This window comes from Pteronotus mesoamericanus, unplaced genomic scaffold (genome assembly GCF_021234165.1).
Source record: "Pteronotus mesoamericanus isolate MK-2021 breed Mesoamerican mustached bat unplaced genomic scaffold, CSHL_Meso_final contig_214, whole genome shotgun sequence".
Taxonomy (NCBI): Eukaryota; Metazoa; Chordata; class Mammalia; order Chiroptera; family Mormoopidae; genus Pteronotus; species Pteronotus mesoamericanus.
This window is the reverse complement of record NW_026555089.1, coordinates 133258-148681: the sequence shown is the minus strand read 5'-3', so window position 1 is coordinate 148681 and position 15424 is coordinate 133258. Positions and strand designations below refer to the sequence as shown.

The following is a 15424-nucleotide window of genomic DNA, read 5'->3' as shown; positions in this document are numbered from 1 at the left end:
TAGAGCTGATTCCAGACTGTAACCACCTCGCAGGTTCTCCATAGCTGCTGGTTGAGACGCATGGCCACATCGCAGAAGAACCCACAGGACAGGGGCCAGCACCAGTAAAGGAGCTTTTAAAGGGACCAAGCGAAAGACCGACCCTGAGGGCTGAGGGAGCCCGACTGAGAGGCCTGTGCACGGCCATACCTGGGGGCGGGTAGCACTGCAGCAGCCTCAGAAGCTTGACTGATAGCCAGGGAGCCGGGACAAAATAGTAAGTGTAGTCCTGCAGGTCTGTGGACGCCGACGTCACAATCTGCAAATCAACACAGGCATGAGAGGCTGCAGGCAGCTGTCCCTGGAGAAGCCCCCACTGCGGGGACCCACACAGAGCCAGAGGCTCTGGCTCCGCAGGTCGCGCACTAACTGAAAACCTGTCTCGTTCAATGTACTGAGAATACCCAACACCCTCCTCTGTGCTCCAGAGGCGGAGGGGCAGCTGCTCCCGGCTCATGCCCGCAGCGGCCCCTCGCCACTCAGGGAACCTGCATGTTGGGCAGTCCCACCTGCAGGACATAACCCTGCAATGCTGCCGGCTCTCGGCGCAGGACTCTACAGCGCCTACAGAACTCAGTCTTCCCTCTGTGGACCAGGAGTGAATGAGGCACAAAAGGGAGACCCTGGCCCTCAGAAGGGAGACGCTAGTGTCCTGACCGCAGCCCCGCGCCCCATGGCCGCCACGCGCACACCCTGCCATGAGCTCACCACGGCCGGAGGGCACGCTTCCCTCACGGTCCCACATGGCCCCCAGTGGCAGATGCTATCCCCAAGACGTTACATGTCCACTACCACGTGCCCAGGGCCTCCCCACCTCCTATGTCTTCACCCCACAAAGCTCCCAGATGTGCCACCTTAAGTCACAATCTAGCACATTCAGAAAGCTGGTTGTGGTATATTCAAATTCTACACAGCATCAAAAACGAATGAAAAGCACACAAAACAAACCTGACAACTTCACAGTGTTGACCAAATCATTTAAACATACAAGAACACAGACTGTTGATCCACTCACAAACAATTCAAAGCACACAGAGCTGAGGGACACGTTCCGAGGGCTCAGGCAGCAAAGGAGGGGCAGCGAGCACTGAGGCCGCAGCAGTGAGGATGCAACCCCTGCCACAGGAGGGACCCCGAGCCTCCCCCATGGGACCCCACCCACCTAGGGGGAGAGCCTGGAGCTGGGCCACTCTGCTCTGGGCCCCTTCCCACAGATGGGACAGCTCTCCACTGACTCTAAGCTGAAAGAAAGGCTAACCAACTGTGCTGCATTCTAAAAGGTGAACTAATGTATTAACTGCATAAAATAACTGAGACCAAAACCCACCCTGAGCTCCATTCCCCATTCACAGACTTACTCTGCTCAATCTGGAGACGGCCAGAGAAACGGAGGTTTTAAACTCCTCTGGGTTCTTCTGGGCTAAGGTGGTGATGAGACTCGTGGCAGCAGTCACCACCCCCTGAAAGAAGGACACACGAACAGCATGTGTTTCGATTCCAGTCAAGATACCCAAAGCTGACCTCTCATTTTCAACACATTTTTCCAATAAAACTTTAAGAACAACAAACTGGCAGCCCACAGGCCACCTGATGCTGTAAAGAAAAGATGGCGCCCACAGGTGGTTTTCTCTATCCAGCTTCTCTTGCCAACTGCCCGGCAAGCTCCAGCCTACCCCCTGCCAGGGCGAAGGTGGCAGCAGCTCCACACCCCAGTCCCCACCTGCCCCGTCGCCCCGTCCGCCCAGTCGACTGTCTGGCCCATGGACAGCTGTGCCCACTGCCCCACTTTATGATCAGCCCAAGGAGACTATGGAGAGAAGCATTATCTTTAGATTCACTTGAGTCTTTCCAGCCCAAAAGTGAGGCTATAGAAAAGCAATGGAAATAGCCCATTCTGCCCCCCTTTTCTTTTAAAATCCTTACCTGAGAATATGTTTTTATTTTAGAGAGAAAGGGAGAAACAGAAATATCAATTGCTTGCCTCCCACACACCCTGACTGGGGATCGAACCCACAACCTTTGGTGCACAGGACCATGTTCCAACCAACTGAGCCACCGGCCAGGGCAAGCCCCTTTTAGATAGCGGCCCAGGCCACGGATCTGACAGCAATAGGGACGTCCCTAAAGCAGCACCGGGCAGATGGGGCACCTTGCTCCCCGCTGGGACCTGCCCGGCAGCACAGGGCACCTCGGTTACCAACTCAGCCCAAGCCGTGGTCGTTCCCAGTGACTCGTGGCTCTTGTGGGAAGATTTCAGTTAAGTAAAGATGCTTTCTCACAAATTTGAGAAAGATAAGCTGAACAACACTACTTCACAGTGAAGATGTGAACAAAGTCCACTCAGAAACTGCCCCGGGATCAGAAGTGCCCCCGCCCCGCCTGACTACCGGAGCAGAGAGGCAGGAGCCATCAGCGCATGGACCCTCCTTGGAGCCTCGCTGTGCAGTCCCTGAGCTGCCAGGGGGACGTGAGAGCCGCACCAGCCAGCCGCTGACCAGCATATCTGTCCCTGGTGGGCAAGGTAAGTGCCAAAGCCTCCCTGGGCCACAGAGAGAGACAGAGACAGAAAGCTCCCACAAACTCCAAGCCGAGCACGCAGGTTCCACCAGAGCAGAGGGCTGCTTGCCGCGGCCCCACAGTGTCTGGGGCCTGGCCAGTTTCACCCAGCCTCCGTGGGTTGAAGCGGGCAATCTGCCAGCAAGAGTTGACTGGAGCTTCTGGGCCACTGAACCCAGGTTCTAGCTGTCCCTGCATCCCTGCAGGCATCCTGGTAGGGAAGAAGCTGGGCGCAGGTGCCTGTCAGCCGTGTGGCTGACAAGGCAGCAGGACGGCCTGTGCCTGAAATCCATGCACTTGAGCAATGGCATCTGCACAGAGTGCAGTGCCCAGAGGAAGCCGTGGTGCCTGGCCTGGGCCTGGCCTGGGCCCCGCCTGGGCCCCACCTGCACTCTGCCCACTTCGTGCAACACCGGGGCTCTGGGACAGCAGGGGGCCCCAGGCCCCAGCTCTGAGCCTTTACCAACTTCTGGCTCAGGCCCAGATCTCCATGAAGCTTTTTAACCCCTCTGAGCCTCTGTCTCCTCATCTGCAAAACTGGGAAAAGCCCCACTGCCTCATGGGGTTCCCCTGAGGGGCGACTTCAGAGCTGAAGCCTCCCAGCCCACGGGCGGAGTCTGACCCGGCGTGACCCAGCAAGGATGGCTGGCAGGTGTAGCCGCAGTCCCTGGCCTCCGGCTCAGGCCCGCCCCCTCTCCCAACAGCTCTGCCCGCAGACACCTGCTCCATTCTGAGGAGGGGCTGCCCTGTCCAGACACACGCCTTCCCAGGGTGAGCTCACGGGCCATCACACCACAGCAAGCTCTCGCCTCTGAATCTCCAGGTAATGATCACTTATTTTCAATTTGATTTTTAAGGTAGATTTCTCTTCTGGGAAAAATCATACTAACCAGCTAACATGTCCATACTCTCTCCTCAGCAGGAAAATCATCCTGTTTGTCGTAAAGTTTGATTCTCTCATTTATACAACAGAAATCAGGCAGGACAAAGCCCCTGTGTCCAACCCCTGCTCCTGTATGACCTCGCCTCCCAGTGCCACGTCCCATGCACCCTCTCAGTGTGGACATCTAACAGAGCCACTGAGCCACTCGAGACGCCCCGTTCTTGCCCACCGCACTGGGAATGCCCTCGCTGCACAGGGCATCTCCAGGAGACGTGGCCTCTGTCTTGTTCGGCTGTGCAGCGCAGCCCGCAGGAGGTCCCCAGTGCCGAGTTCTGGGTGAGCCAGACGCCACATTGATGCACCCCCCTGAAGAGGGCGCTCCCAGGCTCGAGAGCTGCGCTGCTGGCACTGCCCTGACTGCACAAGCGCCCCACGGAGCCACGTTGGCAGACATTCCTGCAAAGGTGACTCTTGGTCAGAGGCATTTACCAAGTGCTGGTCATTGAGGAGGTGCACCACTCGGGACGCCCAGTCGCCCGTGGGAACGAGGTGGGGAGACGTCCGGTACAGGCGCAGCAGACACAGGGCGGCACTCTGCTTCGCACTGTCCATGGTGTCTCTGAAAGACAGACACAGGAGTCACTCAGCAGCACAGCCAGCAGGACCCATAGCCCCAGGGGAACACCCACCCAGAGGACGGCAGAGGCGCGGCAGTGGGCAAGCTGCGGGACACGCAGAGCCGGGGCACCTCAGCCTCTGGGGTGGCCGAGCACACGCCCCTGCGTGGGGGTCTGCTGAACATGGCCGCCTCCAGGGACTGCACGCCCGGCTCACCCCCAGGGAGAGTCCACTCCCTGCTGCCTACCCCCCTCCGAAGGACCAGCTCTACCGCGCCCCAACCGCTGGAGGCGCCCCTGGCTATGTGGCTGTGCGCAAGCAACGGTCCATCCACCTGGAGATGCCCTCCCGTCTTCAAAGCAACCGACTGGCAGGTGCCAGTCCCTGCCTGCCCTCAGCGCTGCGGAGCACCGGGAGACTGGGGGGCCCACCGCAGACCCCAGGAGGGGCCCTGTCCTGGCTGGAGCACTGGCAGAGGATGCAGCCTGTCCCCAGCTCTGTCTGTCCCCAGCACAGGGCTGTCGGAACACCAGCCAGCGTTCAAAAGGCTCTAGGCCCTCCAGTCTGCCTGCAGGAAAGAAAGGGTTTGAGGGCTCTCTACAGCTTACTTCCCTTTTGGCTTTTCCATTCCTAAACGAGTCTAACCCAACACAGGTAACCCCCAAACCACAACCACCCCCTATTCTTTTGCAAAGAAGAACGACATAAGAAAAGAATCCTGTTTGGGCTGCAAACAGCCTGGGGAGCAGGAGGGGAGGCCTGTCCCGCTCTGGACAGACCACTCCCACCAAGAGAGGCAGACCATGCCCACTGCTGAGCTTCTGTCTGAGCGATGGGCTTCGGTGGCTGACAACGCCGGCAGGGTGTCTGCCGTCAACGCCACCAGCGCGTGCAGGAACAGCTCTGGCCTAGGGTAGCCAGCTTCCTTCCATGTTCACAACCCCGAGTCCTGATTGATGTGGGGAGACCCCCTGCTCAGCTCCCGCAGGGCTCCAAAGTCATCACTCGCAGCCCTTCTCAGCAAGAATGTGCGTGCGAGGAGCAGGAAGTGCAGCATCGACTTCCAGGGGGACCCAGGGAAACCGCAGCCCCCCCCGCCCCCCCGGCCTCAGTCCTCGCAGAGCTGCAGGCACACATCCGCCCCGCGCCCACCTCCTGCCCGCTCCACGCCTCCGGGCACCGCCCTCCTGAGCACTCCCAAGTTGCAGTAAAGCTGGATTTCAGGAGTCGACCACCTTGGTCGAGGGGGCTGGTGGGTGTCACACTGCCACAGCCTTTCAGTGTGGGGGGGACAGGTGGCCCGCAGGCCCCTCATCCGGAAGCGTGGCTCCTCGGCTCCCTGCCTGCCCTTCCTCTGGTCCGGGCTCATCCCCACATGTCCCTCCGTGCCCTTCCGTTGCCCCCCAGCTGCACACAAGGCCCATCCTTATTTCGGGGGCCTGTTCCTGAGTTTTCCTCTGAACTCATCTCAGGGATTACCTCTGTCGGCTCTCCATTTCATCTGTGCAACAGGTATCTACCAAGCACCTACTAGGCAGCAGGCATGGTTCCAATGCTGGGAACAAAGCCACAGCCACTGCAGGCAGAAGCCTCAGACCCCCGTACTTGCCATCAGAGGGCGGGCCGGGGCCAGGGCGCAGGGCAGAAGGTCCAGGAAGCCGCGCTAGTCCTGGGCTGCCCTCACGGGGGAAGGGGTCTGGGCTGCCGTGTTGCCCACAGTGGGGAGCAGCCCTGCGCCCGAATCCTCTCCAGCTTCCCTCTGGTGGACAAGCCCCACCCCAGTCCACTCCAACCATCTCTAGTCCTTCTCCGTCCCAGTGCTGCGCTCTCAGAGCCCCTGCACATGCCCCGCCAAGGCTGCATGACCTGTGCGTGGCGGTGCCCCCTGGACTCCCCTCCAGCCTCCTCGGCTGTGCAAGGCTCCCTCCTGTGCTCGCCCCATCCCATCTCTGGGCTGTGCGTTGGAGCTCTTATTTTCACCGAGCTCTCCCTGCTGTGACCGAGTGGTCTCTCCCTGCCTGACTCCTCCATCTTCCCCTGCTGTGACTCTCCTGTGACAGTCCTCCAGAGCTCACATGGCCACCCTGCGGCTGTGCTTCCTGCACTCGGTCTAGCCCCGGCTGCTCCGCACAGCACGCTGACACATGGGCCCAGGTCTCTGCCATGCAGCCTGTCAGGTGCACTGCAGGACACAGAGCAGCATCCCTGGCCTCCCCTAGCAGATGCCAGTAGAACAGCCTCTGCTGTGACAACCAAATGTGCTGAGACTCTGCCCCAGGTCCCCTGGGGCAACATCAGCCCTTGAGAAGCACAGGCCTAGACCCCTTGCTCCAATGTGGGTGGGTGCACTTGCTGACATCCTCTGCCCTCGCCCACGTGCCCTCTGAGGATCTTTCCCATGCTCCCATGGCCAGCTGTCCTGAAGGACCTGGTCTCAGAGTCCTGAGGAAGCGCCCTGGGCTGGGGTCCTCTGTCAACCAGGCGTGTCCCGTGCACATGACTCCCAGGTAGTGTCCAAGCTCAACAGTGTCTAGAACATGAGGAGCACCCTGCCTCCCACACCCCGGGGCCCAGGGTGGCCCAGCACCACTCTGAACTCTCCAAGAGCTGCCTGCTCAACCCCATGCAGCATCTCCCTAAGTTCAGAGGGGGGAGGTGGTTCACAAAGAATTCTCAGGGGTTGGGGAGCGGCCTTCTCCTCGGCACGCTTGGGGAAAGGGGAAGAAGAGGTGCTGCACATCACAGGACGACTGTCCCTTCTTCTGCGGCCTGTGTGAGGCTGCAGCCACTTCCTGATTTGGCTGTCCTTGGCCGGGGGGAGGGGAGGCCAGTCTGGACCTCACCTGACATCTGAACTCTCTTGTCTCCCACTACATGAAACATAGAGACTTAGCTCATTCTGTAAATGTTTCAAGTAGTTACACACTTGATTTATTTAGCGTGAGAGAGACGTTTTTGAACAAATCACAACACACATACCCAGCCACAAGGATTTTCGGGATCTCCCCGGCGAAGGCCTCGGCCATCTCGCGGCTCCCCACGTTGGCAACACAGTGCAGGGCCAGGCCCATGAAGGTGGGGTTCCGGCTGGCCAGGTCGTTCTTGATGGCATTGTTGATCAAGCGGATCAGCTCGCTGTTGGAGTTCACCAGCACAGAGATGAAAAGATATCCCTGGGCCCGAAAGACAAAGAGAGCAGAAAGCTCAGCACCATCCAGGCCCATGTGGGCCCAAGGTCCCTGGCGGCCCCATGCAGACACAAGCAGCCTCTGGCACGTTCGCACCCTGAGAGCTGGGAAGCGCCCGTCTGCACCAGGTGAAACGCCACGCCTGTTACAGAAGCTGGGTCTCTGCTTCTGATTCTGCCATGAGCAAGTCCTGCAGGATGAACCTAAGAGGCAATCAGATGTCCCCACGGGAACCAGTCCCACTCATTTATCTGCTGACGTGCGTGAGAAACCCAGACTCGCTGCTGTCCTGAATAGGAGGGGACTGTAACTAAAACCTCTGGTTATTTCCAGAATCCCAGCTGACTGCTGTCTCTGTGACCCCAGCGTCCCCCCTCCACCTGGCCCATGTCACCCGACAGCCCATCCGCTCCGCATGCACGGGGCACAGTGATTCCTCAGCTCGTCGGGCCTCAGGAGGAAGGCTCACAACGGCACCTCTGCCCTTCCAGTGCGGCCCGCCCAGAGTGCACATGCCCGTGGCTGGTGCCTCCTGCTCCACCCACGTCACCCCCCCTCAACCCCTCGCCCTCAGTCTCAGCTGGGGGCCTCCCCAGGGCACCCTCTCTCCTGGTTGCCCCTCTCTCCGGGTTGCCGCTGGGCACAGGCCAAGGCTGTAATTCTCTATTCACGGGGTGTCTGATGCCATCTCTCCACTGGGTCCACACCTGCTTTTGGGTCACTGTATCTCCAGGGGTATCCCTGGCACACAGCTCGGTCCATGACAAACACCAATTCTTGTTGAGTAAATACTACTACTAAACAGAACTCCTGACACCAGGGATGATTTTACTTTCTATAAGTTAAGCCCTTGGGCAAACAGAGGGAAGTGTCACTTGGTGACACTGGAGAACGTGTGAAGACACAGTGTTGCTCCAAGATGACCAGGGCCTCCTGGGAAGGTGCCTGAGAGCAGAAGCCAGCCCGTGTGGGAGCAGTGCCCATTCCAGAAACAGGAAGTTGGGCAAGGGGCCACTAGGTGCGCTGTGGGGAGAAGATACCCTTCCCTTCCCTCTGAGGCAGACCTCATGGGGGCCGTCACGTGACAGCTGGACACATGCAGTACCAGTCTGCGCCCACGGAAACATCCAGACTGCATGGAAATTGTAAAGAAATGAATGGCCACAGCATCAGAAAACCCTCGCCCAGGGAGAGCCCCCGGAAGGCAGCGCTGATCAGGAGGTGCAGTGCCAGGAGCCCCTTCTTCGACACCATCCTGCCCACGCCCCACCCTGAAGCAATACTCACGATCTGCTTCTCCGTGTATCTGTTGGAGCTCAGCAGGTTCACGGCTTCCATGTGCCCAAAGTCAATGTCGTGGCCCAGGAGAAAGATGAACAGCAACTTGCAGACGTACTTCTTTTTACTGTAGCCATCGAGTGCCTTGTCACCTAGGAGGGAAGCCGAGAGCTCAACAGCAGGAGTGAGGCAGGCGGCGTGGGAGCCGCCTCCAGCAGGGGGGCGGCCCACCAGACACATGCTGGCCCTGCACCAGGCACGGATGGCATCTCTGCACAGCGGGGTGCACCCGAGAATCCAGATGTCTGGTCTCCCTAAACTGCAGAAACAGGAGACCTGAAGCCTGGGCTGTGGGCTCCCAGGACAGGTCAGCCCTGAGCAGGCACCATCAGGGCCACACCCCAACCTGCCACAGTCCCCAGGGCTCCTGGAGCCCGCCCTGCCTTACAGCAACACATTAACAACCTCCTAAATGAGCGTGTTCATCAGGCAGATGGGCACCACATTATCTTCTGTCTCACGTCAGCCTTAGGGCACATCACCCTCCACAAAACCTCACAGCAGGACCAGAAGGGCTCCCCTCCTCCACCCCAATCACAGCCCTCACCAGACATCACGGCACACTCCAGCCATGCTGCCTGCAGAACATAAAATGCCCCTTTCAGAGGCCCAAGTGGCTTTGCCACTATAAACACCAGAAGCTCTAGGGTCACTTTAAAAGTGTACAGTATTCCCTTGGGGTCGACTGTGAGCAGACTGTAGAGGCGAAACCCAGGGAGGCTGGTGGTCTCACGGTGACTCAGCAGCCACCACGAGAAGCCAGCCCTCTCCGTCCGTGGCACCCAAGCTTCAGTGGGGAAGCGAAGGGGCTTTGGCACTGGGGCCTGAGGAGCAGCTCCATGCACTGCCAGACCTGTGCTAGAGTGAGGCCGGGGCCACCGGGCCTGGGCTTGGCCTGGTAAACACTGGCTGCAAGCTGCCTTGCTTGTGTTGGTTCACGGTAACCCCGGGGCTTCCCCAGCAAGTTTCGAACCATCAGCCCTCCCAGACATGGCCCCCAGTAGCAGCCACTCCAAAGGCTATGGACCAAGTGGCAGGGTCACCTAGGAGCTCGAGAGCAACATGAAGACATCCTACCTCGGGTACCGCTCACGTGTTCTGAGACACTCAGGGCTCTGCCCCACTGCCCCCCGTGACCACCTGCCCTTTAGGCTCCGTGACAGGTCTGGGAACAAAAGCTCTGCTCACCACACACAACCTGGATGTCCATTTCCATCAAGAAAGTACGCACACTGGCTCCACCAGCCTCCCCCGACACACACACTCCCAGCCCCGTCCCCTGCCCCTCGGGAGCAAGGCCCAGGGTGCAGTGTGCAAGAGGAACCCAGGATCCTGGCGGCCACCGCAGGGCACCGCCAAGCCTCGCTCTTCATTCCACAGGAGCCCAAGGCCGCTCCCAGCTACAGACTTATCATCAGGACCCCGGACCTGAGCACCACCAGTCGGCTCCAAATGCACGCTGGGTGCATGAGCCCCGGGAAGAATCCCTGCACACCTCTCCTTCACTGTCCCAGGAGACGGCACTGGAGAGGCACAGCTGAGGAAGAAGCCCTCCTGCAGCTGGGGAAGAGGATAGACCTCTGTGGTCCCACAGCGACACCCTGACCACACCCTGGCCGGAATCTTTGCACAGCCCTCTCAACACGACCCCTGTGCCCAGACAGACTGCTGCCCACATCAGCAACTCAACTGCCCACAGGAGGGCCCCGCTCTCTGCACACGCCCTTGGCCAGTGCCTGACCTGGCCAAGCCAGCCACCTCCGCTTTCTCCAGCAGGCTGTGAGCTGCCCTTTTCCTCCAAGGAGGGGCCTCCAAACTTGTCCTTCTTAGGGGTCTCCTTCAGCCCTGGAGACCACACTGTCTCCTGTGTCTTATTGTCACCCTTACTAGAGCTCAATGTGCTTCACAATAAATGCCCCTGTAGCCCACAGTGTGGTTCCTCTCCTGGCTGGGCCAGCCTGAGACAGTCCTCAACATGTCAGTTTCAGTACTGGGCTAGATGGGTTTTTAATCCCAGCACTTTGAAACTCACACCAAGGCTTTTCTGAGCTGTGGACGGGGGCATCGACAGTGACAGCCATGGCCCTGTCCTGCTGGTGGATACGAGGAGAGGGCATGAGGAGCAGTGGGCCACCCACCCCAAAGGCACCCCGTCTGTGCCCCCAGCAATCAGCTCCTCTAAGGCTCATGCCTCGGCAGGCCCTTACAGAAGCAGGACACTGTGCCAGGCTGAGCAGCGCGAGGACAGGGCGAGGCCACAACACAGGCAAGAGAGAGCGAGAAAGAGCAAGGGGTTCAGGACAGGCTCTTCCTCAGCCACCTCTCAGAACACCAACCCGTCTCCAAGCACGTCAGTCATCACCTCCACCCACAGAGTTCTACATGGGGCTACTGAAGGTCTCGGCTCTAAAGCCCCCATTTGTTCTTATTTCAAAATCTGCTCTGTCACCTTTGACAGTTTCCAAGTTTCCTGCTGAAATTGTGAGGTTTGCTGATTACATCTTTAACACGGTCAACCTTGTTCTTGACCATCATCTGCGTCTGGTGCCGGGTCTCTGGGACTGCCTTTTGTCTCTGCACGGGCCTGATCCCCTATGACTCTGTGCTGGGTGCCGTGCTGGGAGAGCCTGCTGCAGGAGCCCGCTGCAGCCCTGTGACAGCCCCCGAAAGGACCGTCCTCTCCCCTCATCTCAGTGTAAGATGAGGTTCCGCGAGCATCCAGGTGCTCGGCGCCCCACTGCGTCGTGATGGAGCTCACCCCCTTCAAATGACTCCTGCCCTGAGGGCACTGCCTTTGGGGCTCTCAGTTCACAGTGGAAAGAAGGGGGTCTCTACTTTGGGTGGGCTCTGGGCTTTGACTTTCTCCCCCTCTAACCTGGGCTGCTCACGCTTGGGGGCTGTCCTGTGCACTGGAAGGGGTTGAGCGGACTCCGTGGCCTCCCCCCACTAGGTGGCAGTAGCACCCTCCCACCTCAGTTGAGACAACCAAAAAATGTCTCCAGATCTTGCCAAATGCCCCTGGAGGGCAAAGTCACTGGCTGATAACTACGCTGGAGACTTCCAAGGCCAGCAGAAACAGGACTCCGGTCCCTGGCTGTGTCTCTGGGGTCAGCCAATGCTGTCCTGGCACAAGCAGCCTAGGGCAGTACCTGCGTGCGCTGCAGGGACCTCCTCCTGGATAAGGCCCGGCAACTTTGTTCTTACTCAGTGATGCTTTCAAGGTTTTTTTCATATTGTGTCTCTTTTTTTTTTAATCCTCCCGAGGGTATGTTTTTTATTGATTTTTATAGAGAGAAGAGGGGGAGAGAGAAAGAAACATCATTATGAGAGAGAAACATTGACTGGCTACCTCCCATATGCATCCCAACTGGGGATCAAGCCCGCACCCCCTGCTGTATGGAGCAACACTCCACCCACTAAACTATCCCACCAGGGCCTCTTTTTAAGTTCTTTTCAGTGAAAGGGCTGGTCTAAGTCTGCCCAGTCCAATGTGGCGGCTTCATCCTGTGGCACCTGAGCCAAGCGAACCATGACTGGTGCAGAACGAGTAGGTTCCAGGTGCAAGACACACAACAGATGCAAAGCCTCAGTGTGAAAAAGTATAAAATACCTGTGTTTTCTTTTTCTATTGATTACATATTGTAGTGACATTTTAGGTACACTGGGTTAAATAAAATGTATTTAAAATTCACTTTTAGTTTCTCAGTGAGTACTAGAAAATTCAGAATGGCATGTGTCTGTATGTGACTCCCACGGTATTTCTAGAGGACAGCACGGATCTAGCATCTAATCTACCATGAGGGGGTGGAAGTCCCCCAGAGCAGAGCACACACTTCTGCAGGCAAAGGGTGGGTTCCCCTTATCTGCTACTATTCGGGGCATATACTCAAGCTCAATCAGTGCCAACTGGTTAACGACAGGCAGCCTCTTCTCTACACTCTTAGACAAGTGTGAAAGTGGAGGAAAAAATATTTATACAGGTGGCTGGAAGATTTACCATCTGAACAGCCGTGAAGGTTTTATAACACTGCCATTCACGTGTATTAGGGCTCCTGTCCTACCCAGGAATTTACAATTATTTCCATGCCTGGACACAGGCAGGGCAGCAGACACAGACCCTCCCATAGTAAAAGCCGGGGGCTGCTGCCAGCTCTGCCTTCCTGGGCTTTCCAGCCACTGCAAAGCGATGGTGTGATTGAGGGCCCTGCTGTTCCCACCCAACGCCAGGCCCCTCGAACAGGTAGTGTGTGCTCCAAAGCGCCCTGTCAGCTGGCGCTGACCCTGGCAGAGCCACACCATTACCTGCTGCCTCCCTGCATTTTTCATCGCTGCAACTCTCTGGACCCTCGTCCTCCCAGGGTCTGCTTCACGGACAGCCCCGCCTGAGATCATCAGCACCCCATTTTATAGCTCAGAAGAGATGCAGAAGGGGGAAGTGACTTGACAAGGAGACACAGCTCCTAAGCATCTGAGCAGGGATCTTCACCACCACGGGAGAGCCCTCCCTCCAAGAAGCAATAAAAGCCACAGACCCCTCACCAGAGAAGACACACAGACAGCAGTGAGCACAAGCACAGGTGCTCCACGGTCGGCCACGTGGGAAGTGCGTGTTAGAGCCACTGGGAGACTCCACTGCACGCCCCCCGAATGCCCCACGTCCACAGCGCGGGCACCGCCGGGTGCGGGGGGCACCCGGGCAGCAGGGATCTCACCCACTGCTGCTGGGTGCGCAGACGGTGCGGCCGCTCGGCGAGACCGTTTGGAGGTTTCTGGCCAAACCAAACATGCTCTCGCCATAGCATCCAGCCACTCTGCGCCTTGGTGTTTACCCAGAGTTGCTGAAAGCTTACGTCCACACCCACACAAACACCTGCACACAGATGTTTACAGCAGCTTTATTCGCAACTGCAACACTGGGGAGGAACCAGGACGTCCTTCAGGAGGTGATGGATGGACAAACTGGGGTCCACCCGGACGGTGGCATATTAATTCAGGGCTAAAAAGAAATGAGCTACCAGGTCGCGAAAAACATGGAGGAAACGCAGATGCATGTTCCTAAGGGAGGGGAGCCAACCCGAAAGGGCGACAGGGAGCAGAACGCCGACTCCACGACACTCTGGGAAAGGCGCGGGAAGCTCAGTGGCTGGCGGGCGCGGGGGAGGGGGTGCACACAGGATTTTTAAAGTAGTGATACCATAATGGCACGTACCTGTCACTACACATTTGCCCACATCCAGAGAACACATGACACCAAGGTGAATCTGATGTCAACTGTGGGCTCCAGGTGAGGATGGGTCCATGGAGCCTCACTGACTATGACAAAGGCACCATCTCCTGGGGACATCCTTAACAGGGAGGCTGTGCATGGGGAGGCCGGGTATACGTGGGAAATTCCTGTACCTTCCTCTTAATTTTGCTGTGAACATAATACTGCTTTGAAAAAATTCTTAGTAAGAAGAGATAAACAAAAAAACTTTAAAGCAATGAAAGTTATAGGCCTCTCCCTCAAAAACACATATACAAGCAAACCACTTCACAAACCATTTCAGGCACTTCCCAGCCTTTGGGAGCATCCTCGGGCCTGGCTGAAAGCCAGTGAAGTGCAACACGGTACTTCCCCGGGGGTCAGTCACACTCCAGTGTGGCACACTCCAGTCACTAACCTTCCTGAACCCCATCAGCTGTCCCATCACCTGGCAGCACAGGGGCACCTCTGCCAAGCAGTCCTGTCTTCCTGTCCCCATGACTCCTTGGAGCTGTTCCCAGCCTCTTCCTCCACCCACAATTCCTCAGAACTTTCAGCCAGTCTCTAAAGTGAGCGCAGAGATTTGAACAAAGCCTCAAACCTGTAAAAATTACCTGAAAAACTAAGGCTTAAAGGGTTAACCAGCCTTTCACAAATATGTCCTAAAGACTGCGAATGACACTTTACCAATCTTCTAAAGGTGTACTCCCCACAAAATGAGTGGATTAGGTAACACTATCAACACAGCAGAAACGTTCCAACACAGGAAGTGCTCAGATCACTTGATAAAACTCCACAAAGTACCTAGTGGCCTCGGGCAGAGCACATCTTTATCAAGCTTACACCTCGGAGCCCCACGTGTGGGTCTGCTGGCTCGCACACTCGGGGTCCCGTGGGGCCAAAGTCTTCATAGAGGTCACTGGTCTAGAGCTGCGTCCTCCAGCTCCCGGAAGAGCCCAGGTCTGGGAAGGGGCCACGCTAGCTGATCTACTCTGAGCAAACATCAAATGACTCAAGAATAACTGACAGCTTGACTTAAAACACTTTTAAACTCTAACCATGACAATAACTGTACTAAGAACTTAACTTTGGTTTGAAGTGGAAAAAAAAGACAACATTAAGAGATTAAGCCTCTCCTACAAGAAATTTACAACATTTCATGACAGAGGCCACACACACTTACCTTTGAATTTTGATCGAATGTTTGCCAGCTCTTTGTTTATTCTCTTTATTTCTGCTTCTTTACTTTTGCCTAAAAAAAAAAAAAAAAAAAGGCACAAATACGTTAACTGATGTGTACACATGCACTTTTCTCCTGATGAGACCGACACAGAGCGTAAAAGGCAGAATCAATGCCTCCAGAAGCCGGAGGAATAGAGCAACCTGCCTCCAACCAGAGCCCAGTGGGCAGCGGGGCCTCCAGTCCATGCGGGCAAGTTCCCTTCTACAGGGACACCTTCAGTTCACCCTTTCGCTCCAGTTCTAGAACAATAGGCACTCAAACACCTGTTGAATGTTTTCCAGCTAATAGTTTACTCCTAAAATCAACTTTTACTG

The 15424-nt window shown here is 57.0% G+C and overlaps 1 protein-coding gene across 2 annotated transcripts in view; it reads right to left on the bottom strand.

Annotated features, from left to right (window-relative positions):
• The window catches only part of AP2A2 (adaptor related protein complex 2 subunit alpha 2), a 59681-nt gene that overhangs the window by 18240 nt on the left and 26017 nt on the right, over positions 1–15424 (bottom strand). For both annotated transcript variants that reach the window (XM_054570703.1, XM_054570704.1), the window contains exons 2-7: positions 15051–15119; positions 8572–8714; positions 7076–7269; positions 3968–4097; positions 1398–1499; positions 190–298 (exon numbers count right to left, since the gene is read on the bottom strand). In XM_054570703.1, the coding sequence (XP_054426678.1) occupies positions 190–298; positions 1398–1499; positions 3968–4097; positions 7076–7269; positions 8572–8714; positions 15051–15119 (747 nt within the window). The remainder of the gene's footprint in view (positions 1–189; positions 299–1397; positions 1500–3967; positions 4098–7075; positions 7270–8571; positions 8715–15050; positions 15120–15424) is intronic.